At 44.8% G+C, this 27,947-nt stretch overlaps 1 protein-coding gene across 9 annotated transcripts in view; it reads left to right on the top strand.

Moving 5' to 3' along the window:
- Positions 1-27,947, top strand: part of LOC110531876 (actin-binding LIM protein 2) — a 100,115-nt gene that overhangs the window by 68,726 nt on the left and 3,442 nt on the right. For 2 of the 9 annotated variants that reach the window (XM_036987768.1, XM_036987766.1), the window contains exons 7-21: positions 2,651-2,738; positions 3,591-3,649; positions 4,325-4,366; positions 5,103-5,180; positions 5,874-6,017; positions 7,213-7,330; positions 8,086-8,415; positions 12,023-12,124; positions 15,297-15,353; positions 20,000-20,037; positions 20,195-20,309; positions 20,512-20,570; positions 23,072-23,138; positions 23,813-23,820; positions 24,027-24,107. In XM_036987768.1, the coding sequence (XP_036843663.1) occupies positions 2,651-2,738; positions 3,591-3,649; positions 4,325-4,366; positions 5,103-5,180; positions 5,874-6,017; positions 7,213-7,330; positions 8,086-8,415; positions 12,023-12,124; positions 15,297-15,353; positions 20,000-20,037; positions 20,195-20,309; positions 20,512-20,570; positions 23,072-23,138; positions 23,813-23,820; positions 24,027-24,107 (1,386 nt within the window). The remainder of the gene's footprint in view (positions 1-2,650; positions 2,739-3,590; positions 3,650-4,324; positions 4,367-5,102; positions 5,181-5,873; positions 6,018-7,212; positions 7,331-8,085; positions 8,416-12,022; positions 12,125-15,296; positions 15,354-19,999; positions 20,038-20,194; positions 20,310-20,511; positions 20,571-23,071; positions 23,139-23,812; positions 23,821-24,026; positions 24,108-27,947) is intronic. The other 7 variants (XM_036987767.1, XM_036987770.1, XM_036987769.1 and 4 more) reach the window with 7 other exon arrangements.

Below are 27,947 nucleotides of genomic sequence, written 5' to 3' on the forward strand. Positions count from 1 at the left end.
CGGTATCAAACTCACACCTCAATTTCAAATCTCCAACACGGCAACCCATGACAAAGCCTCGTCCATAGAAAATGCAAAACCAAAATGCCTACTCATAATTCAAAACCAAAATGCCTACTCATAATTCAAAACCAAAATGCCTACTCCTAATTCAAAACCAAAATGAATACTCATAATTCAAAACCAAAATGCCTACTCATAATTCAAAACCAAAATGCCTACTTATAATTCAAAACCAAAATGCCTACTCATAATTCAAAACCAAAATGCCTACTCATAATTCAAAACCAAAATGCCTACTCATAATTCAAAACCAAAATGCCTACTCATAATTCAAAACCAAAATGCCTACTTATAATTCAAAACCAAAATGCCTACTCATAATTCAAAACCAAAATGCCTACTCATAATTCAAAACCAAAATGCCTACTTATAATTCAAAACCAAAATGCCTACTTATAATTCAAAACCAAAATGCCTACTCATAATTCAAAACCAAAATGCCTACTCATAATTCAAAACCAAAATGCCTACTTATAATTCAAAACCAAAATGCCTACTCATAATTCAAAACCAAAATGCCTACTTATCATTCAAAACCAAAATGCCTACTCATAATTCAAAACCAAAATGCCTACTCATCATTCAAAACCAAAATGCCTACTTATAATTCAAAACCAAAATGCCTACTCATAATTCAAAACCAAAATGCCTACTTATCATTCAAAACCAAAATGCCTACTCATAATTCAAAACCAAAATGCCTACTTATCATTCAAAACCAAAATGCCTACTCATCATTCAAAACCAAAATGCCTACTCATAATTCAAAACCAAAATGCCTACTCATAATTCAAAACCAAACCCGGTCTAAATGCTAGCTTGCTCTCGCACAGAGACACTGTATTGTTGTTAGTGTAGCATTATCTATTTCCGTCCTCAACCTTGCCATACTTTCCTTGTTTGAATAGGGATCCAATTCCAGCCTGTTATCTCTCTCTCTCTCTCTCTCTCTCTCTCTCACTTTCTCTCTCTCGCTCTCTCTCTGAAAAAATGCTAAACTGACCCAAGATCAGCAGCGCCTAGGGCAAGGGTGTCAAACACATTTTGACCCAGGGGTCGCATTCGGTCTTCAACGAGGTCCGGATGGGCCGCACTGAAAGTGTGTTGTATTTCCTCCCCGTTACAATTTTCATCGTTTTTGGGAATTTTTCGATGCTCCCTGAACTGTCTAGCTGTCATTTCGGTGATTATTAGCAAGTTGGACCCAGTCAAGAAACTGTATGAAACATGAAACACTGAAACACATGAAACACTGTAGGTCCATTATCATGTCTACACAGTTTCAATTTTGGTTTCAGTCCATTTTAAAGTACATTGAGTTAGCTTTCCTACACTTAAAAAAAGAAATACGTTTTTACTCAAAATACCCGCGGGCCGGATTGGACCCCCTTGCTGTTTGGGTAATAAGATGGTTACTGATGCATGATGGGATGCCTGAGAGAGAGAGAGAGAGAGAGAGAGAGAGAGAGAGAGAGAGAGAGAGACTAAAGAGAGAGAGACTAAAGAGAGAGAGAGAGAGAGAGAGAGAGAGAGAGAGACTAAAGAGAGAGACTAAAGAGAGAGATTAAATGGAAAAACAGAACAAAGAGTGGGGAAAGAGAGATAATGTCACAGTGTTTGCAATAAACATGTTGTATATAGAGAGAGACACATATATGGAGGCGGAAAGGGAGGGAGAGAGAGAGAGACAGAAACTCTCATCAGCTAACCCAACCTAGATGCAATCCACACCATGACATCATGTCATTATGGACACATGCATCATTTCCACCACCTCCCAACAGCTCTGTGGAATTCATGACCGTGTCACGAATAGCGTGTCATCCGACGTTAGCATCTCAATGTGAAGCCGTTCATGTCACCATGGTTATCAAAACGCATATGTTGCTTACAGGGTGGCGGGATGGATCTCATGTCTACTAATAGAGTACGTGGCTACAATAAACATGGGTGATGTCATGTAAACACTGGGCCGGTGTTCCCTTTCAGACGCCTCGATTAGTTTCACGAAGGTTCGGATGTTCCTAACTGTAGACGTAGTTAGTGTTCCCATGGCCAACCCGCAGCATTACCTGCGCCGTGCGCGCCTAAACTGTAGCTTGTACCAGAGCACCCCCTTGTGCTCAAGTTGTAGCACTGCACTTCCTTTGTCGTCATCTTCGTCTTAATTGGATAAGCTGGCCGAATGGGAATTAGTTTGGACACGCTCTAGGGGACGTTTCAAACAGCAGTGTGTCAGCAGCCTGTGACACCAATACAACTGTACATCCAGGTAATGCCTCTATAAGTACTTTCTTAAAACTTGTCTTTATATATGTGTTTCGTCTGGTTGTGGATATACTTGTGTCTGGGAATGAAGGTTATCGGTGTATTGACGACGAGAAAAAAAAGCATCCGTCTCTCATTCGAGAGGAAAGACAAAATGTTTTCTCAACCAACTGTGGATTATTTTATTTCGCCTTTTCCCATTTGCCCCGTCCTCAGTGTTCTCCGTCTCGCTGTGGATTTCCAAGCTCGTTTCCTCATGCTCAATGTCATTCCTGACCTTTGTAACTTTGTAACCTTTGACCTCTTGTCCCCTCGCCAGGCTGGGGAGAAACACTACCACCCGTCATGTGCCCGCTGTGCCAGGTGTGAGCAGATGTTTGGAGAGGGAGAGGAGATGTACCTGCAAGGTGGACCAACCTCTCTTCTTCTTCTCTCTGTCTCTCTCACTTTCTCTCCGTCTTTCTCTTCCCTCCCTCTCTCTCTGTTACTCTTGACCCGTCTTCTCTTTCTCTCTCTCTCTCTCTCTCTCTCTCTCTCTCTCTCTCTCCCTCTCTCTCTCTCTCTCTCTCTCTCTCTCTCTCTCTCTCTCTCTCTCTCTCTCTCTCTCTCTCTCTCCCTCTCCCTCTTTTCACTCAGAAATGCACCCACGACCCATCCATCAGCATGGAAACGTCCTTCACCAGCTGCCATAAAACCACAGTGCATTTGCCCAGTGCTAATGAATTAGATCACAGTGTTAGTGAATCACTGAATGTCCATGGCATGAATCACCTCACACAAAACTCAGCCTTATTATTCACCATTCTACGGCCCTCTTTCTTATTTACTGCTCCTGGTGCACTAGAGCTGTTAGCTTGGCTCACATCCGTGATTTACAAGAAACCTGTCTCCATCTCCCCGCGGCTTCCTTTCTGATGGCGCAGGAATTGATTTGCTATGAGTCACACGTGTATATGGGGCCGCGGGGTTGTACTCTTGCTTGCCGAACTCATGCCACTTTGTCGGAGATACCGCGGCTGTGGGGAGAATATCACATTCGAGTGGATGTATCTCACTGTGTTCCTCGCTCTCCCTCTTTCGCTCTCTCCCTATTTTTCTCATTCTCTCTTCTGTCCCCTCCCCCCCTCTCTCTCTCTCTCTCTCTCTCTCTCTCTCCTTCTCTGTGTCTCTCTCTCTCTCCCTCTCTGTGTCTCTCTCTCTCTCCCTCTCTCTCCCTCTCTGTCTGTCTCTCTCTCTCTCTCTCTCTCTCTCTCTCTCAGGCAACTCTATCTGGCATCCTCCCTGCAGACAGGCAGCCAGACAGGAGGAGAAGAGTAAGGTGAGTTCTCTCTCTGAGAAAGGATGACCACGCATCACACTGGTTCTCCACACCCAGGCTTCTCTAAAGTTAATCTCGGACACCCCAGTAACGTAATTGCGTCAGATACACAATTAAGTTCTATGGGGGAAAACATGTTGGAAAATATACTAACCAGGCTAGCAAAGTCTACAGCCCTCAATACGGAAACGCTCAGCCAGTTTCGGGCAAGTCCGTGGGCCAAATGTCCCCTCCCGTTACGAAATTGGAAAGATGCGAGCTCCTGCGAAAATTGTGATTTGTCCGAATGATCAGTGACGGAAAACCAGCGTACCGGAACAAAGTCACTCGTTATGTCGTCGCATCCAGCAGTCTGTCGACAGATGCTACTACCATTTATGTCATGCGCATCTGTCCACAAGAGATTACTCGAAAGTAGCTCCACAGTTGAACTATGGCTAAGTCACAGTATCCAGGAGTCGTACTGATTCAAACCGTACATCACCGTGTGTCTCAAGTCAGGATTCCATCCATAGAGAAGAAGCAGCCCAACTTGACTGACTGGGACTGTGTTGATCTTGATTACCTGAACAAAGGGCACCTAATAAGTGCACTTACTGTGCAGTAAGTCAATAAGCCCAGGTCCCAGACCAGTACTCTGTCCCCTCCCCAATGTAATACACCTGTTGTTCCCAGAAGCAGGTCCGGATACAGCTCAATGACGTCTCTGAGCGGCAGGTTTGTGATGCATGTGCAGCCCAGATCCCTTTACCCACCTCCAACCTCTGCATGGGCTGCCCTGACCCCTCAACCTTGACCCCCGAACGGCTTCACGCTCAGTAGCTAGCCACGCCCACAGAGCACTTACTGTACCTAGCCCGGGCCCCAGAATACTCACTTCCCCATAATCCCGTTAGGTTGATCATGTGATCCAAACACAGGAAGTGTCTTTACTGTAGTAGTATGGCAATAGCCGAGGTTTGGATCCATTCCATTTCAATTCGGGCGGTGGATTAGGTTGAAATGGAATTTAGCCCCGATTTGAACTCTTAACGGCTGAGTAGGTGGTGGTTAAACTTGACACTGATCACTGTAGCCCACCTGAGCTTCACTAATGAACAACACTATTGTGTCTGTCTGGTGTCACAGTATCAGGAGACTGTTTTGGTCACCACTACCACTGCTTTCACTTTGAATGATGCTGCATAGTGTTTTGTGACCAGAGGAGGGGTGAACGTTATCTCGAGTGTTGTTGTTATACTGCTATATGTTAACCTAGGCTCAGAGTTCATCTCGAGTTAGTGGCAGGGTTGTGAAAAATGCTAGTCCCACAGAGAAACTTGCTGAGAGTAGCAATGTGTCGTTTTAAGTTCAAGAGAGATACATGTGTTTCTGTCTCTGTCTCTTTCTCTCTCACTTTCAATCCTTTTCAGTGATAATGAGCAGAGTTAACTCCTTGTCGCCCTTGTTCCAGGTGACCAGGACCTCCTCTGAGAGCATCACCTCTGTCCCAGCCTCCAGTGCGTCTGGCTCTCCCAGCAGGGTCATCTACGTAAGTGCCACCTCATCTCACCACTAGAGGGCGTCACAGGACAACAGCAGGTCACTAACCCGGGGTCCTGGAGCGCAACAGTGTGTATCACAGGAGGCTGGTGAGGGGAGGACGGCTCAAGATAATGGCTGGAGCAGAGCAAATGGAATGGCATCAAATGCATGGGGAACGCATGTGTTTGATGTACTTGATACCATTCCACCTATTCTGCTCCAGCCATTACCACGAGCCCGTCCTCCCCAATTAAGGTGCCACCAACCTCCTGTGGTGTGTATGCAGGTTTTTATTTAATTTTTTATTTCTAGCCCAGCGTTAACACTCCTGATTCAATGACATAATATCGAGATGAATAGTTGATTAGTTGAATCACGTGTGTTAGTGATGGTCGGGAGCAAAAGCCTGCTCGGTCCTGTAGGTCTCCAGTACCAAGGTTGTCCACTGTGATCAAGTCAACAGCAAAAAATATGAGGCCCTTTTTACATCTGCAGTTGTCACAAAGTGTTTTATAGATAGCCAGCATAATACCCCAAAGAGCAAGCAATGCAATCAACTGATTGATTGATCGTCGACTGTGCTAAGTCGACGACAGTATTTCAACTGTGCTCGAGTGAATTGCCTATACCATTATATTTCCCATGACCAAAGTGGTTGACGTTAAAAAATACTGAGCTGGCGTGTTTCTCTGTGTCCCAGGCCAAACTAGGAGATGAGATGCTGGACTACAAGGACCTTGCTGCTCTGCCAAAAATCAAGGCGATCTACAACATCGACCGGCCAGACATGCTCTCCTACGCTCCTTATGTCAGCTACCCCTCAGAGGAACGACACTACGGAGATGTAAGGGGGGGACACGGGGAGGGAGCAAGGGAGCTGCATTCTCTTTTTCTTTCTCTTTCTCTCTCTCCATAAGCCAACCACTGAACTGACCTTTATCCGTCAGTCTCGTGTAGCCTGACGCAGAAAATGTATCCCTCCTTCCTGTTTTGAAGGAAACTTATTCCCTCCGTTGAATCATAGCTCTCTCCCAGCCTCGTTGGCTAAAATGTCTTAAGTTGGAGCAAAAAGACGATTTTGTCATACATTCAAAACGGTATTAATTAGTAGTGTTTTGCTCCTTCCCTCAACATTTCCCTCAACTGTAGACGTTGGGAGGGGTACATAGCAAGTAAGCAAGTCATACTCATTAAACCCAACGCCTAACGAATGTCAAAGTCATGCCTAAAATCATGTTTGTTCGGTTAACTCATGTTACCTCAGATGATATGAGTTCATTTGACTGAAATCAAATCGGATTGTGTTCGTCACATGCATCGCAAACAACAGGTGTAGACTAAAAGTGAAATGCTTACTTACGGGCCCTTCCCAACAATGCAGAGGGAAAGAGAATAGAGAAGAAGTATAAAAAGTAAATAAAAGTCCAAATAAATAGACAGTAAGTGACGATAACTTGGCAATATACAGGTGGTACCAGTACAGGGGTGGAGAGCTTTTTGAGGATCTGAGGGCCCATGCCAAATCTTTTACTCGTCTGCTTCTGTCTTCCCCTCTTTATTTGTAGTCACCCCAGTTGCTCCAACAGAGGTCAAATACCACAGCCTGGACCTCATACTGAGCTCTACCCGGACATGACTCATTTCAATGTTTCCCCATAACATTGTTTTATGTTTCCTCTCAAATTTTATTGATGGCTGTGTGTTAGAATTGAAGTGTGCGTGCCTGTGTGCGTGCCTGTGTGCGTGCCTGTGTGTGTGCCTGTGTGCGTGCGTTGACGCAAAAGGGTGGTTAAAATGGACATTCGCACACTCTACAGTGATTGATCCCGATCATCAAAATAACATCAGTGAATCCCCCATAATCTGACGTGGAACACACATTCCTATGATTCCGTGGTATTGCACCCCACCGCGACGGCAGAGGGAGTGAACGTTCCCGCAAACCTTCCGTGTTCGGTATTTGTCTTGTGTCCGTGACGTCCTCAGTTGCCCTCCTTCTGTGACGTCGTGATGACGTAACTTCCTGTCCTGGTTTCCAGGGCGACGGAGAGAAGTCTCCCCGTCAGAGGAGGCCCTCCAGTCCCAGCTCCAACAGCTCCCAGGGGAGGTATGGAGGGTACACCCCGTCCCGCTCCCCCCAGAACTACAGCAGGCCAGGTAGGTACCCCCCCTCACCCCTCACCCTTCACCTCCAGCGAGCAGCAGTTCAACAATAAAAAGAGCACATAGTAAAATGTTTGTACATTTGACATATAGAATGTTTGTACATTTGACATATAGAATGTTTGTACATTTGTCATATAGAATGTTTGTACATTTGACATATAGAAAGACGTATAGAGTTGACATATCGGAAAGTAGAACATAGTATTTTGCTGTTATCCTTATATTATACGTTATTATAATATAATAATATGTACAGTTGTAGTCATTAATATACAGCATTTGCATATAGTGCATGACAGGGTTGGGATCCGTTCCATTTCAATTCCAGTCAATTCAGGAAGTACACGGACGTTCGAATTGGAATGTGGTTTACTTCCTGAATTGACTGGAATTTAAACTGACCCCAACCCTGGTGTATGATGTAATATTTATGTGCATCATATTCCAAAATGTGCCCCCTCATTTAAGCCTCATCTTGATTTGTCACGCTCATTCTATTACTTTAGAGAGCACGTGTTTTTCCAAGATGCTGTTCTTTTTTTTTTCCCTTGCAGAATTTTCTAACATTTCATCAATATTCATTCCATTGCCTCTCTTTGAATGAGGTGGTTATGCCATCACTTTTTTACATGGGATTACCACAGAATATGTACTGTATTTGTCTATTGGGTATGGGACAGTACTATGGACAGCGTCCTCTTTGCTCTAAAAACCATCTTGTCCTTCTACACCATCTTCCCCTACAGAGGATCTTTATATGGCCAATAAAGCAATGGGTAATAGATACAATGGCCAGCCCCTTGACTCCAGCTCCCTCCCCCGCCCCTCGGCCTACACGGGGGGTCCTAAGTACCTCTCCCCCTTGGCTAGGGACTTCTTTTCCCTCCCCATGCACTACTCAGAGGGCCTACCCCCCAAGTACCCTGGGGCGCTGCAAATGCCTGGGGGGATGACAGTGCCTGGCAGAATCTCTCCCAGGGGCAGAGTCTCTCCTGGAGGCAGAAACTCTCCTCTGCCCCTTAACCCTACCACCCTGGCCATGCTCCAGCAGCACAACTATGTGCCCTACTTCAGAGGTAGCTAGTCCTCCCCTGGTCCCTAGCGCGCTGTCCTGGACCCATGGGGCCGCCGGTGTGGAGTGCAGTGTCAGCTTTAGACTGGATCCCGGCTCTGCAGTGATAACACTGCACGTCCCCCATCCCCGGCTGTGTACAAACTCTAAACTAATCGATAGTTAAATTAACAATGGCACCCAACGAGTCCCACAATGACTGTTTTACATTTCTGTGTGCTGTGTTTCCCACAATATCTGCATGGTTTCTGCTGTTGTTGTTTTTGACAGTTTTACATAGAATAATATTGTTTCTCTAATGTCAGCACCGCCACAACCCCCCATCAGAGTTACCATAAGCACCATTTTTCTACACAATTTTTCAGCACACAAGTGGGGTTCAATTGTACCCCTTTGCCTACGCGAGTATTCCGCTACCCACACAGGTGTGACGTGTCAAACCACCTCCCTGTGCTTCGTCTCCCCCTCCTTCACCCACCTAGGCCTCAAACAGGACCCCCTACTACCACCTGAATCTAAACCTAAGACGTCCCTGCATCTCAATTTACCTCCTCACAGTCACGGTAACGCACCAGATCCCCCTGGTCTCTATCGCTCTGTTTCTCTTTCTCTTAGCGTAATACTGGATTTTCTTGGTGTGCATCAAGGTTGTGTGTTGGGACCCCTTAAGTTTGTTTTTGCTTGCCCTTTCTATTGTCTGTGGACGATCCTATTTTTTGTCTTCGGGTTGTCTTAGTCTTGTTGTTGTGCATGAGAACCGACTGTAATTGTGGATATTTTCGATATACTGTTTGTATTTCAGTTATACTTGACATGGGAATATATTGATATTGGGGGAGAAGATGGCAGATTACTTCCTTATTTTATGTTTCTATGTTTGGTGGGATGTAAGTGTTGTACTTGTAACCTCAACTGTTGGCTTACCCTTAACTTGAAATGGATTGCCTGTTAGTGTTTATGTTGTTGTTGGTATTTTGGGAACCATGCCTTGCCTTAGAGTTGACTGTTGTTATTCAGTGTGTTTCAACCCTTTAAACCTTTGGTGTCCGATGGTGATTTTGTATGGAGTGAGTGGGAGAAACTGCAGGTGGTTGGTTTCATGGTTGTGGGAGGGTTGCTGACAGGGAGATATAAGTTTGGGGGTATACGGTATTATAGTTAAATATGTCGGTCTGCGGTCTAGTTTGGAACGAACATGATAAGTCACAGTATCTGCGAACAATGAATAAATGTGTTTGACCGAAGTCAACTCGACCAAAACCTTGACAAGTGTGGGAGTAGGCCTACTTTTTTTTTTTTATCACGAGTCACCTCCAGTTTCCCTCGGGGAAGAGATAAGAAAAAGCGATCACTCAGCTGCATTGCTTCTCCTAAGCCTCAAAGTCAGCCAAACCACCAAGGCCTCCTTAGATACCCATCAGCTCTTTTTTTTACTGTTATCCAGATTTACGGGTTTTATCACTGGAGACACACCATGATACTCGTCTCAATGACGGGCTGACTTATGCCCCAGGACTTGAAGGGATTGTGACTCATTGGGTCACTGGAGATAACTCACGCCTCATGAGTTAGGAAGAGGGAGAGAGTAAAAGAGGGTGGAAGAGAGGGGGGAAACCAGAGGTAGAGAGTCATTACGTGGAATGGGGGTTGGAAGAGGGTCACTTTTTGGGGCTGATAAGAATTTGAGGTTGAACTCCCCCCCGTAAAGAAGTTGGAGGGGGAAAGAGCCTTGAGAAGGAGTGAAAGAAAGTATGAAAGAGAGATAGAGAGAGATGAGGTTTGACCGGAGCGTTAGTACTGTAAATCAGAACTCTGCGGGCCAGGCTTCGGTGGTTTTTCCATGAAAGGCGGAGAGATGGAAAGTAAAAGTTCTCAGCGAGCCAAGATGAAAGAGAGGACTGGAGGAATGAGGGAATGAAAGGGAGGAGAGGAGTGGTGGAGTGACGGTGCCGTAATTTGGGGTCTGGTTGCCAGTCGCAGTGGCACGTCGTTCTGCGCACAAAAACACACACGTGCGCACACACACGCACGGACTCACACACACTGGGCTGGTTGCCTCTTCAGGCTCAAGCGGTTCCTAACATAGCGTGAAAAGATAGTTTGTTTCTATGCTCTGGTTTTGGGTTTAATGAACTCTCAGGTTCCCTCAGGAGTCTAGTTTAAATGATTGTGTTTGTGGATAACTATCCCTCACACGTACACAAGTGGCTTAGCTGTTTGGTTTCAACACGGTGCTAGAGGCAGGAAGTTTAACCAGAGATTAAGAGGTCATTGAATTGAATTGAATTTTGAAGAGCGAGTGGAAGACAAATGCGATGGAGACAGTAAAAGAGAGGAAAAGATATGAGTCAGAGGGATAAGGCAATGACAGAAAGAAAATCCACTCGATGAATTGATGTAAATGATGCAATGACAACTGCATCCAATGTAAGAGTTATTATCAGCACATGAGGATTAGTCCTTGAATGAGGAATTGCTACCACTTGTTAGTAGATTCTTATTCTGAGATATGCTACGTCGCTCTATGATGTCACTGAGGGTCATACCTAAAAAAAACAGTACACCCCCCCCACCCCCCCACCTCTCCTCGGGCTCAGTGTCCTGCCTTAGCTCCAGATTTGTGGAGGTGCTGCCCTGCAAATAAACTGAGGTCTGCACTAATGCCAGTTTGTGTGTGTGTCCGTGTGTGTGTAGACATGCGTGTGCATGACTGTGTGTGTGTGTGTGTGTGTGTGTGTGTGTGTGTGTGTGTGTGTGTGTGTGTGTGTGTACGTCTGCATCTGCGTGACTGTGCGCGTGTGTTTGTGTGTACACGTGTGTGTCTGTGCTTGTGTGTGTGTGTGTGTGTGTGTGCATGTGTGTTTCTGTCAGAATGACCTCATCCTCTTGCATCCCAACGGCTTCGCTCTTGCCTTCTGTTCCTCCCACAAAGGCGAGAGAGGCGCGTGTGCTCAATCAAATGAACAATCTCTCTCCTCTTTTTTTTCCTCCTCCTCTTTCTTGTCTTTCTTTCCCCTCACCCTCTGTTCTTTTCAACTCTCTTATGTAGATGTTTATTAGTTATGGCCTGTAAGGTGTCAGTGACTTAATCACCCAGCCTGCGTGACACAATGCATTGTGATGGACTGTGGTCATAATTACAGTCGCGCACACTTTCAGTTGAAAGTGGAAACACATTGACGTTGTCCCATTTCAGCTTGCGCCGGTGTCCTCAATGCATTGCCATTAACTGGTAAAGCCTTTAACCAACCTATATATATATATATGTATATATATATATTTTCTGTTAGCAATCTGCCTTTATAAGATGCTCATAGCCTTCATTCATCTTTTATGATATCGACATGAGCCAAGTACCAATAGCAAGGTCCAAGAGTTTTTCCTGGTCTGGATAAATGGTCACGAAAAACCTATGGCCCTATCAGTAACCAGTGGTTGGGTTATCAAGTCAGTTGATAATTGTAATGAATAAAGTTGGTTCCGCTTCATAGTTAAAGCTTTGACCAGTAAGCACAACAGCATGACTCTTTGCTCCTCTCTTTGCCCCCCTTTTTTCGTCCACGGCTCTTGCTCTCCCCTGTCCCTCCCCATCCCTCCTTTCCCCATTGGAGGTAGTGAAAGTGGTCGGAGTACACCCAGTTTGTCCACCTATTCCGACGGCAAATCTCCCTCCTCCACCTATGTGGCTGCTCCCAGGCATTTCCACGTACCAGGTAGGTTCTCCACTTCGCTTTGACCTCTCACCTTTGACCCCGTGGCCCTTGATCCCCTCAACACGACCTCTCTCTCTATTGCACCATGCCCGTCTGTCTGCTCTCTTGTCTGTCCAGGTCTGTCTAGGTAACAGATCTAAGTAGGTGGATGGACATTATACAATAACAGTATATCAGATGTCTGGGATTAACCCTTTTCTGTTCTCCTTGCCTTCTTGTGTTACTGTTTTATCCATGTCAAAGGGTTTCTTTCGGACCTATCCTGTCCATTTGATTTCCCTGACTCCTTTCCCTCGCTCTATCTAAATGTATCTTTCTCTCTCTCTTTCTCTCTCTCCTCTTTCTTTATCCCGTGTTGGGATCCTGTCCTATACAATATGTTGAGGTCTGTCTAAATGTTTCTTCAGTTTCACAGGTAAAAGTGAGATTCGTTAGATTCCACTTTCACAGACATGTTGGATCAACATTATCATATGCTCTTATAATGCAACCACGTTGTAACTGCTGCACTCAAAGCGATTTTTTTATGACGTCACGAGCAATGGCTGACATAGAACCGGACTGCATGGGCAGCGCCACTGAGAAGGGTCATCACTTCCTATGGGTTAAGGAAGGATCACATCATTCTATCCAGGTCATCAGGAGGGATCAGCCAAAGAATTACACTCGTGAGAACCAGACCTGTGTTCAAATACATGTGTATTTGTTATTTAAATATGTACTTTGTATTTTGGTGTTTTCAAGTAATGTGGCCAATATCAACAACTGCTTATTTTCAAATAACTTATATAATTATATAATATTTTTAGATACTTATTTCCAAATACATTCTTTAAAATACTCCTAGAACCTGGGTTCAAATGCATGGGAATATTTATTTGTATTTGAAAAAATTCTTCAAATACATGACAATACTTTCCAAGTGTATTTCCAATACATTCCAGTATTCAACCACTTGTCTTTTCAAATAAACAATATCTGAATACTTACTTCGAAATGTATGTGATAGTAATTGAGATATTTGAAATAGTATTTGTACTAGGGATGGTAATTTGAAATAATTTGACTATTTGAATAATATCATGACATTTTTTGGGATATCCGGATACTCGATAGTCCCTCCCAGAAGTGTAATTACTCTCGACTCTCGACATATCAGAACGACGCAAAGCACATGGCTGTCACGAACGTGGTCAGGGAAATGACCGGACCAAGGTGCAGCGTGGTGAGTGTACATTTTCCTTTATTTAGAAAGTCACCAACAAAACAAGAAACACCCAAAAAATAAATCATAATAAAAACCGACCGTGCAGCTTCCTAGGGCTATACAGGCCACTAACAAAGTCAACTACCCACAACTACGGTGGCAAAACAGGCTGCCTAAGTATGATTCCCAATCAGAGACAACGATAGACAGCTGCATCTGATTGGGAACCACACTCGGCCAAACACACAGAAATACAAAACATAGAATGCCCACCCCACATCACACTCTGACCTAACCAAATAGAGAACTAAAACGTCTCTCTAAGGTCAGGGCGTGACAATGGCAAAGGTAAACACCGGACAGGGTGCATTTTCTCTGGTAATTTCTCTGGTAAATTGTCAGAAAAAGCAAAAGAGTAGTCAAATTTTCGCCATTATAGAACTGATTCTGTTAGAACATTTATCTGTTTCAGGAGGTCTTGTGGAAACTCTGTTAGGTGAGTGCCTGTCATTTCTTTTTGAAGTGAGGAAAACAGCGTACCAATGTCAGGGCAACATGAAGGGTTTAATACACAGCAGTATATCCTTGTAGGTAAAAACTTCACAAAGGATCATTTAATTTAGACAAAGCTTTCTCATTGATAAATTAGGCCAGCATTCCCACTTACTCAAGTAATCGAATACTAACGTCGGTTCGGATATTCAATCAACCGTGCCCATCCCTAATTTGCAGATGGCAGTAAATCACCAACATTGGCTTTATACCGGCTCAAACAACACCCTCCAGGTGGCAGTATCCATCCTTTCCGTTTGTTTCCCAACTCATAGAACTAGTAGAAGAAGATATTGACTACTTTAAAATGGAGCGCCTGCTGTCACAGACGCCGTAATGGGACAGCGATTTGAGAAGTCTTAACTTAGGTCTATGACCCTGCATCATATTCTGTCCACCGCCCTTTGATTAGTGTTAACCGTTTGCAGCACATTGCAATGGACACAACGTTGACTTTTCTAGTGAAAAGCCCCCTTTTTTTTTGGATTCATCATCATTATTTCCATTCACTATCACAGTGTCAGTCACCCACATGGAAAAGTCCCCGTACTTGGATGGAGTTGACGTAAATAAATGAACAAAGCTAAGTGATGATCTACTTCATGTGTTTTGTAACCATCGTATGGATTTTATACGTGTATTACTCCCTGGCGCTGGCAGTGGCTGAAACAGGGCAGAAAGGGACCCCACACATGTTGTATTTCATGAGCAGAGCGCAGTTAATGTATTGTTGCTAGCTAACACAATGGTGTTTGGGTCCTGTGAACGCTAAACGCATTGGATCAGCTTAGGACAGACATACTGTGTCAATTATTGTGTAAAAAAAATGTTTTTTAAAGAGTCACTCGCACAATTGTTTAATTGAATTAGTTGAATTTAGTCATTTGCCCTTTTATTTGTTATTTGATATGCTTATTTGTTTATTTGGTCTATAAGCAGTAATGAACGATGGGTTGTAGTAAGGGAGAAATATATGATGGTTTCTATTACCGATGACTTTTGGAAAACTCGAATAAATGCATTGTTGGATACAACATCGATCAACAATTACCATTGTTCTGGGGATACCCAACCGAGTGTCTGCTTCACATTACAATAGGACTGGATCAAAATGACATGTTTTTGTGTGTGTTGCATGAACAGTGACAGCAAGTGATGATTTATTGGCGATAATACCCTGTCTTGCCAGTTCTAATAAAAATATAATATGTTTTGCATTGGATCAACCATAAAGAATGCTGCCCCATATCCTACTGCTGCTTCTCAGACTATTCCATCCCTCAATAACTGCTAACTCATGCTTCTCTCTCTCTCTCTCTCTCTCTCTCTCTCTCTCTCTCTCTCTCTCCTTTTCTCTTTCTCTCATCCTGGGCTTCTTTCATTTCTCTCTGCCTCTCCTCCTCTCATCTTCAGAGACTAAGGTCAAGATAGATAATATCTATAGAAAACCCCCTATCTACAAGCAGCATGGTACAGTCATCTCTTCTCCTTTACTTCCTGGTGTAACTTCCTGGTCTGGTCTCTGCACGATGTGTTGCGTGTCGCCTGTCCCATACGCTCCGGGTAGAAGTTGCCCGTAGGCACAGCCATAGGATCAGCTTTCCTGTCCGCGATCCTAACTCTTACCATTAGGCGGGAAAGCATCGAACCGACCTAAGATCAGTGGCTATAGGGCAACTTCCTCCTACTCACGTCCTTCTCGCCGTGGCCCATTGTTTTCAAGCGACTTTGACCCATCTCCCGTCTTTTTCTATTGGAAAGGCGTCGGAAACTCAGGCAACAGAGTACGACAGAGTCCCCATTTACCTTTGAGTGCCTTGTTACTGCAACTGCAGAGGGTGGTGGTTTTACAGTCAAATGGGTCTTATCTCAGATGTGTCACCCAGGCATCTGAAATAGTGACTTTCCATAACACACCCAAGTGTTCTTTGTAGCCACATACGGTTTTGAGAATGACACAAATATTAATTTCCACCAAGTTTGCTGCTTCAGTGTCTTTAAATATTTTTGTCAAATGTTACTATGGAATACTGAAGTATAATTACAAGCATTTCATAAGTATCAAAGGCTTTTATTGACAATTACATGAAGTTGATACAAAGAGTCAATATTTGCAGTGTTGACCCTTCTTTTTCAAGACCTCTTCAATCCGCCCTGGCATGCTGTCAATTAACTTCTGGGCCACATCCTGACTGATGGCAGCCCATTATTGCATAATCAATGCTTGGAGTTTGTCAGAATTTTTGTGTTTGTGTTTGTCCACCCGCCTCTTGAGGATTGACCACAAATTCACAGTGTGATTAAGGTCTGGGGAGTTTCCTGGCCCTGGACCCAAAATATTGATGTTTTGTTCCCTGAGCCACTTAGTTATCACTTTTGCCTTATGGCAATGTGCTCCATATGCTGGAGAAGGCATTGTTCATCACCAAACTGTTCCTGGATGGTTGGGAGAAGTTGCTCTCGGAGGATGTGTTGGTACCATTCTTTATTCATGGCTGTGTTCTTAGGCAAAATTGTGAGTGAGCCCACTCCCTTGGCTGAGAAGCAACCCCACATATGAATGGTGTAAGGATGCTTTACTGTTGGCATGACACAGGACTGATGGTAGCGCTCACCTTGTCTTCTCCGGACAAGCTTTTTCCAGATGCCTCGAACAATCGGAAAGGGGATTCATCAGAGAAAATGACTTTACCCCAGTCCTCAGCAGTCCAATCCCTGTACCTTTTGCAGAATATCAGTCTGTCCCTGATGTTTTTCCTGGAGAGAAGTGACTTCTTTGCTGCCCTTCATGACACCAGGCCATCCTCCAAAAGTCTTTGCCTCACTGTGCGTGCAGATGCACTCACACCTGCCTGCTGCCTTTCCTGAGCAAGCTCTGTACTGGTGGTGCCCTGATCCCGCAGCTGAATCAACTTTAGGAGACGGTTCTGGCACTTGCTGGACTTTCTTGGGTGCCCTGAAGCCTTCTTCACAAGAATTGAACCGCTCTCCTTGAAGTTCTTGATGATCCGATAAATGGGTGATTTAGGTGCAATCTTACTGGCAGCAATATCCTTGCCTGTGAAGCCCTTTTTGTGCAAAGCAATGATGACGGCACGTGTTTCCTTGCAGGTAAACATGGTTGACAGGGGAAGAACGATGATTCTAAGCACCACCCTCCTTTTGAAGCTTCCAGTCTGTGATTCGAACTCAATCAGCATGACAGAGTGATCTCCAGCCTTGTCCTCGTCAACACTCACACCTGTGTTAACGAGCGAATCACTGACATGATGTCAGCTGGTCCTTTTGTGGCAGGGCTGAAATGCAGTGGAAATGTTTTTGGGGGGATTCAGTTCATTTGCATGGCAAAGAGGGACTTTGCAATTAACTGCAATTAATCTGCTCACTATTCGTAACATTCTGGAGTATATGCAAATTGCCACCATACAAACTGAGGCAGCAGACTTTGTGAAAATAAATATTTGTGTCATTCTCAAATCTTTTGGCCACGACTGTACTGTAGAATTATTTTGTGGAGAATGTGTCCGTACAGTACACTGCAAAATCATTGTTGCCTGAGTCAAAAGTCCGACATGGAAAACACAAGTGGCCGTATTGCACCTTTTAATGATCACTTTTTATTTCTCACACCCCCTCCCTGATTGTGTTAGTGTCTGCTCATCCCGTCCATGCCTGCCCATATTCATCTCAGTAGCTCATTGGTCCTAGTAGTACATGTGACCTGATCACGTTGTTGTGTGTCCATTGGGATTGGTCGAGGATATGAATCACTTGGTGTTGTGGTGCTGATGGTGTCTTGGTCACTTTTTTTGTTCCACTTATAACCCTTTGTGTATTTGTCACCTTTTAAATGTTGTGTTTTTTTCCGGGTCTTTCTCCTTTCTTGTATGCGTGCGAATGTATTTCAAATAGAGGACCAAAATGCCGTCAAAATAAATGAATGCATGTGCTGTGTAATGCCTTATCTTCTGTGTCATACGACGGAGGATTATTCTACAGGCCGATACAATCTACAATACATATGAAATATGACAACAGCATATTTCTCACAATTTACGAGTTAACAGTCTTCAGTTTAGATTGTGTATATTCTAACAGACATATGCTTATGATCAATAGAACGCACCAGAAAATACACCATTTCACTAACTCTTCCGAGGAAATAGGCCTGCTTTCTAAATTATAAACTGGGCACTGAGCATACTATATAGCAACATTTAAATACAAACTATACACTGTGATAGTTAGTTACACAACGGTACCGTCACTAGAGTTGTTGCTGTCACTGTTGTTTTAAAGCAGTAGGTGTTGCACGGCCCATTTGGAGATCCTCGACGGGCTTGTCTCGTGATGATGATGTCACAGAGTCCAGTTGATTTAGTATAGGATGGAGTCTGTGCAGCATACTGTACTGTAGCTGGTAAATAGCTGTACAGTGGCAAGAAAAAGTATGTGAACCCTTTGGAAATACCTGGATTTCGGCATGAATTGGTCATACAATTTGATCTGCTCTTCATCTAGGTTACAACAATAGACAAACACAGTCTGCTTAAATGAATCGCACGTAAACAATTATACGTTTTCGTGTCTTTATTGAACACACATTGTGTAAAGATTCACAGTGCAAGTTAGAAAAAGTATGTTAACCCTTGGATTTAATAACTGGTTGACCCTACTTTGGCAGCAATAACCTCAACCAAACGTTTTCTGTAGTTGTGGATCAGATCTGCACAATGGTCAGGAGGACTTTTGGACCATTCCTCTTTACAAAACTGTTTCAGTTCAGCAATATTCTTGGAGTGTCTGGTGTGACCTGCTCTCTCGAGGTCATGCCACAACATCTCAATCGGGTTGAGGTTAGGACTCTGACTGGGCCACTCCAGAAGGCGTACTTTCTTCTGTTGAAGCCATTCTGTTGTTGATTTGGTTCGTTTTCCTGTTGCATCACGCAATTTCCTTTGAGCTTCAATTGGGGGACAGCTAGCCTAACATTCTCCTGAAAAATGTTTTGGTGAACTTGGAAATTCATTTTTCTGTCAATAATAGCAATCTGTCCAGGCCCTGAGGCAGCAAAGCAGTCGCAAACCATGATGCTCCATCTACCATACTTAACAGGTTGGATGAGTTTTCGATGTTGCTGTGCCTTTTTTTTCTCCACGCATAGTGTTGTGTGTTCCTTCCAAACAACTCAACTGTTTCATCTGTCTACAGAACATTTTGCCAGTAGTGCTGTGGAACATCCAGGTGCTCTTTTGCAAACTTCAGACGTGCAGCAATGTTTTTTTAGGACAGCCGTGGCTTCTTCCGTGGTGTCCTCCCATGAACACCATTCTTGTTTAGTGTTTTACGTATCGTAGACTCATCAACAGAGATGTTAGCATGTTCCAGAGATTTATGTAAGTCTTTAGCTGACCATCTAGGATTCTTCTTAACCTCATTGAGCATTCTGCGCTGTGCTCATTGCAGTCATCTTTGCAGGTCGGCCACTCCTAGGGAGAGTAGCAACAGTGATGAACTTTCTCCATTTATAGACAATTTGTCTTACCGTGGACTTTTGGAACCCTTTCCAGCTTTATGCAAGTCAACAATTCTTAATCTTAGGTCTTCTGAGATCTCTTTTGTTTGAGGCATGGTTCACATCAGGGAAAGCTTCTTGTGAATAGCAAACTCATATTTTGTGAGTGTTTTTTTGAAGGGCAAGGCAGCTCTAACCAACATCTCCAATCTCGTCTTATTGACTGGATTCCAGGTTCGCTGACTCCTGACTCCTGACTCCTGACTCCAATTCGCTTTTGGAGAAGTCCTTAGCCTAGGGGTTCACATACTTTTTACAACCCACACTGTGCATGTTTAAATGATGTATTCAATATGGACAAGAAAAATACAATAATTTGTGTGAAACAAGTTTAAGCACACTGTGTTTGTCTACTGTGATGACTTAGATGAAGATCAGATCAAATTTGATGACCAATTGATGCAGATCTCAAGGTAATTCCAAAGGGTTCGCATACTTTTTCTTGCCACTGTGTGGTACAGAAACTGGGATGTCACGTGTTATGTTATATACCGTAACATCAGGAGTGTGGTTCGTTACGTACTGTATGACTGTTTTACAGCCTCTAGAACATCCTGGCCAGAAGGGGACGACGTCAAGGTGAGGAGGTGTCTGTCTGTCTGTCCCACGCACCTACACATCAATCCGTCCTTGGATATCCTGTAATAATTGGCTGTTGAGACTGTATTCACTACATTAATTGGCTGTTGAGACTGTATTGTTATTCACTACAAAAGCGGTCTATTTCTCTGTATAGACAAGGACCAGTTGGATGATCTTGAAGAGTGAGATAGACGGCCAACCTCTCCCAGAGGACCTGCTGGACCCCAGGAAGTCCACCTGCAGCCTGCCCACTGACGCCTCCCTGCCCAGTGAGTAGCCAATCAGTGGACAATCCTTACTTGACTGGCATGGCCTCCACCAATGAGTAGCCAATCACTGTCCAACGCTGACTTGACTGACATGGGCTCAACCAATGAAGGTTGAGGACTCACTGAATTGACATCAGATTGAGAGAAAAAAATTGCCCGAAGAGCCCTTATGACGACTTAGACATTGTTTCGTTCCTTACAGGCTTCCCCTACAGCAAGTCTGCTTCCCTGCCAGGATATGGAAAAAATGGCATATACAAGGTGAGTTCTCATACACACTCACACACACACACACACACACACCATAATGAACAGAGGCTGCAATGAGAAAGTACCAGAGACTATACAGAATCATCCAGCGACAACCTCTTACTTGGTTGTGTAGTATGAAGTTAAATGTTATACAAATATGCACGGGGTCCATTGTCCTGTACCGCTGGAGATAGTTTAGCATGTGTGACACCGGTGAAACAGGTTCACATCTGACTGCCGTTGGCTCATTTAGCATCTCGCGGGCCATGATCGCAACAAGTCATGTACACTGTCTCTCTCTCCCTCAGAGGAAAGGTATCCTAACACACACACACACACACACACTTGCACCAGGTGGCCTCACATATGGTCCCCAATGACACAATGTGATGCTCCACTTCAACTAAGTGCCAACAAGGGAGTGGAGGGGATGTAGTTTTGGCCTCTCTGATTCTGGAGGAGACAAGGGGTGGAGAGGGGGGAGCCCTTGGCAGGGGGACAGTCAGTTCTATCCTGGGCAGGCGTCTGATTCGGACTTGGCCGTCTTACAGAGAGCTCAGAGTTCTGTGAGGTACTGGAAAACTCGCTCGTAAATGGAAATGAGGTGTGCCTGTCGCCATACCAACGGGCTTAGCCAAGCGCGCTAAAGATTAGAGCTCCATTAAAGACCGATCGGTGATTGGTCTGTCGGGCCTCTCTCAGCTCGCCGCTCATTAAATAAGGTGCCGCACTGATTGCTGTGCGGAGAAGGTGCCAGCTGGGCGAAGTGATTGATTTAACCACCAGGTGGTAGTGTTTAGTAAATGTTCATTGCCTTTTCTGTCACCGAGCGGGTGGGAGTGAGTTATGGCCAATAGACAGTGAAGTTCATGTCAAAAAAGGCGATATTCTGCTGCGTATCAATAGTTGAACTGGCTTCCTTTCCTTGTGTCTTCTCCTCCCCCACTGATCTAGCAGCCTTATGATAGGGGAAAGCAATAGATGTAAACCTATCCAGTCTTTTGCGTTATCAACCGTACTCAAGTGAAGGAGACAAGGAAAGGAAGCCATTTCAGTGTATTGACACACAGCCCTTGACATATCAACACAGGAAGGTTGGTTGTTTTTCTAACTTCCACAGAGCTCTTTTAGACTGGCAAATCATGTTTTACAGCTTTCCTATCAGATTCCATGTAGGCCTATCACTCGTAACCACTCCCTCCACAGATACTGGACTGCAGCAGAAAAAGTGGATTTAGTCTAACCTTAATGATGTGTTATTGCTGCTTATATTTGTTTGTTGATGGATGGTGGTCGGCTAGACAAGAGGGGGGAAATAGCTGAAAGGCTATTAGGAGGAAATGTGAAATGTGGACTGTATCAGGCCCCAGTAGCGTGCTACACTGTAGACATGAATTCTGCAACCTGATTGGCCGTTACAGTTCCTGTGGCAGTTGAGACAGAGAGACGATGTATGGCTATGGAGACAGGTTGCGTTTATTTACTGAGCTGGGAATGGAGCAGTTGTTATTCTGAATGTCTGTTTCTCTCTCTCTCTCTCTCTCTCTCTCTTTCTCTCTTTCTCTCTTTCTCTCTTTCTCTCTCTTTTTCTCTCTCTCTGTCTCTCTCTCTCTCTCGTTTTCTCTCTCTCTCTCTCTCTCTCTCTCTCTTTCTCTCTCTCTCGTTCTCTTTCTCGTTCTCTCTCGCTCTATCTCTCTCTTTCGATCTCCCTCTCTTTCTCGCTCTCTCTCTCTCTTTCTCTTTCTCTCTCTCTCGCTCCCAAACTGAGAAATCCATCACATGTTTACACCACAGAGATCCCAGTTAGACTGAGACTGAAGCCGGAACCAAACCAGAAAGGATGCACTCAGCTACAGTAGCTAACCCAGTTCTCCCCCTCAACTCCCTCAATGCATGGTAGCTTTTCTCCAACTAGGTTAGACTCTGCAGTCAGATTGCACTTGTGAGAGTGTGGGGGTAGCCTCTCTCCAACCAGGTTAGACTCTGCAGTCAGATTGCACTTGTGAGAGTGTGGGGGTAGCCTCTCTCCAACCAGGTTAGACTCTGCAGTCAGATTACACTTGTGATAGTGTGGGGGTAGCCTCTCTCCAACCAGGTTAGACTCTGCAGTCAGATTGCACTTGTGAGAGTGTGGGGGTAGCCTCTCTCCAACCAGGGTAGCCTCTCTCCAACCAGGGTAGCCTCTCTCCAACCAGGGTAGCCTCTCTCCAACCAGGGTAGCCTCTCTCCAACCAGGGTAGCCTCTCTGGCTGCCTTAAAAAAGGGACCTCATTGTGTATCATTTGTGTGCAATTTATCCTCCAACCAATGAGAATAGGAAAGGAGAGAACGACTAGGCTTCTCTTTGTAACTGTACAGTACATGTATTATGTATGACAATGTACAGTATGGTCTGGAAATGGTCAAATATGTCTGGATCCATTTAGGTGTGTTGACCTGGTCTGTTTTTAGTCTTAACCCACTGTGTGTGTGTGTGTGTGTGCGCGCGCGCGTGTGTGTGTCCTTCCTAGGAGGTTGCCGACCATGCTGAGGATGAGCCAGACCAGCAGGACTCCCACAGCTGGGGAGGAATGAGAGGTAGGACCTAGATCGCAAATACTAGATCTGCTAGTTCATTGCTGCCATATTGGAAAGGGGCAGGTCTGATAGGATCTATTAGCAGATCTACGATGTAATAATGTTGCAGCTGCACTTTTAATGGGCAGCGGTTCAGGTGGACGAGTTTTCGCTCAAGGGTGCTAAAGCCACATGCCTTCACCATATGAGTTACATCAGTGTGTGTGTTGTGTGTGTGTGTGTGTGTGTGTGTGTGTGTGTGTGTGTGTGTGTGTGTCTGTGTGTGCGTCTGTGTCTGTGTGTGTGTGACGTACGCAGTCGCTCCAGAGTTGTCTGCCTCAGCGTGCTCTTGCTATTACTCAGCCAAAGACAGGCAGCACACACAGTGCCATGCTCGGAAATACTTTGTTTCAAAGTGTGTGTGTGCGCGTGCGCGTGTCAGTGAGAGGAAGTTGGTACCAGGCTTTTTTAAAGCCTTTGACGTGCTGAGTTAGAACACAATGTCTAAGTTACACAAAGAATCACCTTCATTTGCACAATTCTGTGCTTCTCTTTGTGCTGTAATTTATTTGCCTGTTCTATTATGGTAGTGTTCGTTATTGGCCTCTGAAATACTAACACAGTCATTCATCTGACATATTATTCTCTCTCTCCCTCTTTTCCTCCCTCCTTCCCTCCCTTTTGCTCGCCTCCAGAGTACAAGGTAAGGTTCCGTCAATTGTTGCCGGTGTTTCACATCATATTAGTTTGATGTATTTGGCAAATATACTGTAGTTAGATGTCTTTTGGCTTCATCTTGGTAGAGTACATTAGCACTCTACCCAGGATGACTGTAGTGTTAAATAGCTGACCGTGCGTGTGTCTCTCTGTGTGTGTGTGTGTGTGTGTGTGTGTGTGTGTGTGTTCCAGGTGTACCCCTATGAGGTGCTGGCTGTGACTCACAGGGTGAGGGTGAAGCTACCCAGAGATGTGGACCGTACCAGACTGGAGGTGAGAGTCCATCATATCGCTCCCTCTTTCTTTCTTTCTTTCTTTCTTTCTTTCTTTCTTTCTTTCTTTCTTTCTTTCTTTCTTTCTTTCTTTCTTTCTTTCTTTCTTTCTTTCTTTCTTTCTTTCTTTTATTTTCTCTCTGCCTCTGTCCTACTCTCCCTCTCTGTCCTGTGAGGCTCCAGGCTCCAGTCGAGTCAATTCTTTGGTGATCTTGTGGCATGGAAACGATCCTAGCATCCTACAGGGAGACTCTTATAATCTCTTATAATCAGCCTGTCCCCTCTCAACCAGTCTATGACCTCTCTACGAACTCCCTACGAACATTTTACGAAGTCTCCCGCTCTCTGGGAACCTCTCCCTGAGGAGTGGGAACGTCAGTATTTCCCGAGGTGTGACTGACGCAGGAGGTTGCCCTCTGCGGTCGGGAATGCCGACCTCCTGGCTGGGTTTGGAGTCGGTGAGGTTGGGATGGTGTGTCGGAAGTCGGGAGGCTTGGATTCCAGACTCTGTTTTTCCCACCATTACTCTAGCCTTGACCCTATGTGGCTGGGTTGTGGCTGGCCTGCTCTGCTTTTGACTGTTTGTTCAATTAAGGGCCACATGACTATGGTCGGTTGGTGAGCCAAGGGTTGGAGACACGCTCTCCAACCCAAGTCCTAAAGTGTGACTTTTGAAGGTACTCTGATCAAAAATATAAACGCAACTTTTAACGTGCTGTCCCATGTTTCTTGGGCTGAAATAAAAGATCCCAGAAATTTTCCAAACGTACAAGAAGCTTATTTCTCTACATTTTTTGGTAGAAATATGTTTACATAGCTGTTAGTGAGTATTTCTCCTTTGCAAAGATATTCCATCCACATGGCAGGTGTGGCATATCATGAAGCTGATTAAACATCGCGATCATTACACAGGTGCACCTTGTGCTGGGGACAATAAAAGGCCACTATAAAATGGGCAGTTTTCCCACACATTCACACAATGCCACAGATGCTTCAAGATGCTTCAAGTTTTGAGGGAGCATGCAATTGGCATGCTGACTGCAGGAATGTCCACCATAGCTGTTGCCAGAGAATGAAATGTTCATTTCTCTACCAAAGCCGGCTCCAACGTGGTTTTAGAGAATTTAGCAGTACATCCAACCGGCCTCAAACCGCAGACCACGTGTAACCACGCCAGCCCAGGACCTCCACATCCGGCTTCTTCACCTGCGGGATCGTCAAAGGGGGGGAGGAAGAGTATTTCTGTCTGTAATAAAGCCCTTTTGTGGGGGGAAAAAAACTCATTCTGATTGGCTGGACCTGGTTCCCCAGTGGGTCAGCCTATGTGGACGCCACAGGAGGTTGGTGGTACCTTAATTGGGGAGGACGGGCTCGTGGTAATGCCTGGAGCGGAATGGTATCAAATGCATAAAACACATGGTTTCCAGGTGTTAGATGCCATTATATCCTCGTCGTTCCGGCCGTTATTATGAGCCGTCCTCCTCTCAGCAGCCTCCTGTGATGGATACAGTACTGTTGGTCAGGGTCATTGCTCCTGTGGTTACTGGCTGTCCTTTCACTAGTCCAGCATTCCTCAGGCACCAAATGATCTCTCTCTCTCTCTGTCTCTCTCTCTCTCTCTCTCTCCCTCTCCCTCTCCCTCTCCCTCTCCCTCCATCTAATCATACCACAGTTCCAGGCCCATGTCTCAGTGTTCTCTAGTATACTCAGGCAGAGGCCCTAGTTATTGCCATAAACCTTTGAATTGTATTTTTCCTACCATTTTCCATATTAATTTGCAATGTGGTTCAGTGGGAGAAGTCAGCCCCTTTTTTGTTCTAACCCTGTCTCTGTGTGTGCGCGTGTACGTGTGTGACGTACACAAGGCTCCAGAGCTGTCTGCCTCAGCATATGTGTGTGTGTGTGTGTGTGATTATCCCCCCCGCCCTTACAAATGCACACTGGACTACTCTTACCACATTGTCCCAATGTTGTGAGGGTTGGTTTGTGGTAACGTTATCATGGTATTGTGTGAGTGTATGTGCGCTGTTGGCTGGGGCAGACGGGTTACTCCTCTAGCCTCACACTGAGTTATGGACTGCTGATTTATCATGCTGTTTATCTCCCCCTACGCATTCGCCCTGTGTGTGTGTGTGTGTGTGTGTTGGTCTCATTTCAGTGGGTTTAGAATATCTCTACTTGTCTGTGAGTGTGTATGCACTTACTGTATGTGCCACTGTCCACAAATCACATACGTCCTCTTATATGTGTCAGGCTATGGGTTTGTGTGTGTGCGTGTGTGTGAGACGGAGTGACTGTTTTCAGATGATAAGTCATCATCTCTCGGGGTGAAGCAACATTATCCAGGCAGTAAAGTTTTTTTTATCTCAAACTGGTGATTTCATTTTTCACTCATACAAACCCCATCTGTGTGTGTAATACCACGTAGAGCCAGGCCCCCGCACACACACACACACACACACACACACACACACACACACACACACACACACAAAGGTTTATGCAAATCTGCTGTGGAATCCCATTAAACCCACCATGAGATCACACTGTGTTTTGCAGTATGTGTGTGTGTGTGTGTGTGTGTGTGTGTCGATATTTACCAGCGGGACAGACGGTGGTTTCCCCGTACACAGACAGACAGACAAAGACAGATGCTTCTATTATGTGTATGGATGGTTGTGATTACCAAGAGTTATTGAGTCATTCGTTCTGTGCTCAGAACCGGTGAGACTAACAATGCATGTGGAGATTATTACTAGACATAAAGTGTCTTAATGCAACACCACAACAATGAGCTCCAAATACAGATGTCTGGATTTTGATGACGTAACTGAATGGAGACACTGAGGCTGCACTGATCCGACATCAGTTGTTATCTTAACTACAGTATTAACTACAGTATTTCCCCAAGGCCTTGTTGGTAGTCTAGGTATGGTTTTCGATTTATAGTAAGTAACCTGATTCCAAAGGTTGTAAGTTTGAATACAGCAGTTGTTTTTGAGGGCCTCCGAGTGGGCTGTGCCACTAGAGATTCTGGGTTCGAGTCCAGGCTCTGTCGCAGCCGGTCCGCGACCGGGAGACCCATGGGGCGGCGCACAATGTGCCCAGCGTCGTCCGGGTCAAGGGAGGGTTTGGCCGGCAGGGATATCCTTGTCCCATCGCGCACTAGCGACTCCTGTGGCGGGCCGGGCACAGTGCACGCTGACACTGCCAGGTGTACAGTGTTTCCTCTGACAGATTGGTGCGGCTGGCTTCCGGGTTAAGAGGGCATTGTGTCAAGACGCAGCGCGGCTAGGTTGGGTTGTGTTTTCGGAGGACGCACGGCTCTCGAACTTCGACTCTCCTGAGTCCGTTCTGAAGTTGCAGTGACGAGACAAGACTGTAACTACCAATTGGATACCGCGAAATATGGGAGAAAACGGGGTAAAACCAATTGAAAGCTATTTATTTTTGTTTTAAGCCTATCCCACAAGTTAACCCTTACCTTAAGGTATTAACCTTAAGTTAATGCCTAACCTTAAGATTTCGGAGTTAATACCTAAACTTAACCCTAACCTTAAAAATGTGGAGTTAATACCTAAACTTAACCTCAACCTTAAAATAGTGGAGTTAATGCCGAAATCTTAACCTCAACCTTAAAATAGTGGAGTTAATGCCTAAACTTAACCCTAAACATGTAGAAATTTGACATTTGTAACAACTTCGAAATTTGATCTTTGAGAAACATGGATGAACGTCTAATTCCGACGTGAGACTGTGAGGCCTAGTTGCTGTGTGTGTTATACAACATAGAGCTAGGTCCACACACAAACACACACACACACAGATTTATGCAAATCTG

This window comes from Oncorhynchus mykiss, chromosome 9, assembly GCF_013265735.2.
Source record: "Oncorhynchus mykiss isolate Arlee chromosome 9, USDA_OmykA_1.1, whole genome shotgun sequence".
In the NCBI taxonomy this organism is placed as follows: domain Eukaryota; kingdom Metazoa; phylum Chordata; class Actinopteri; order Salmoniformes; family Salmonidae; genus Oncorhynchus; species Oncorhynchus mykiss.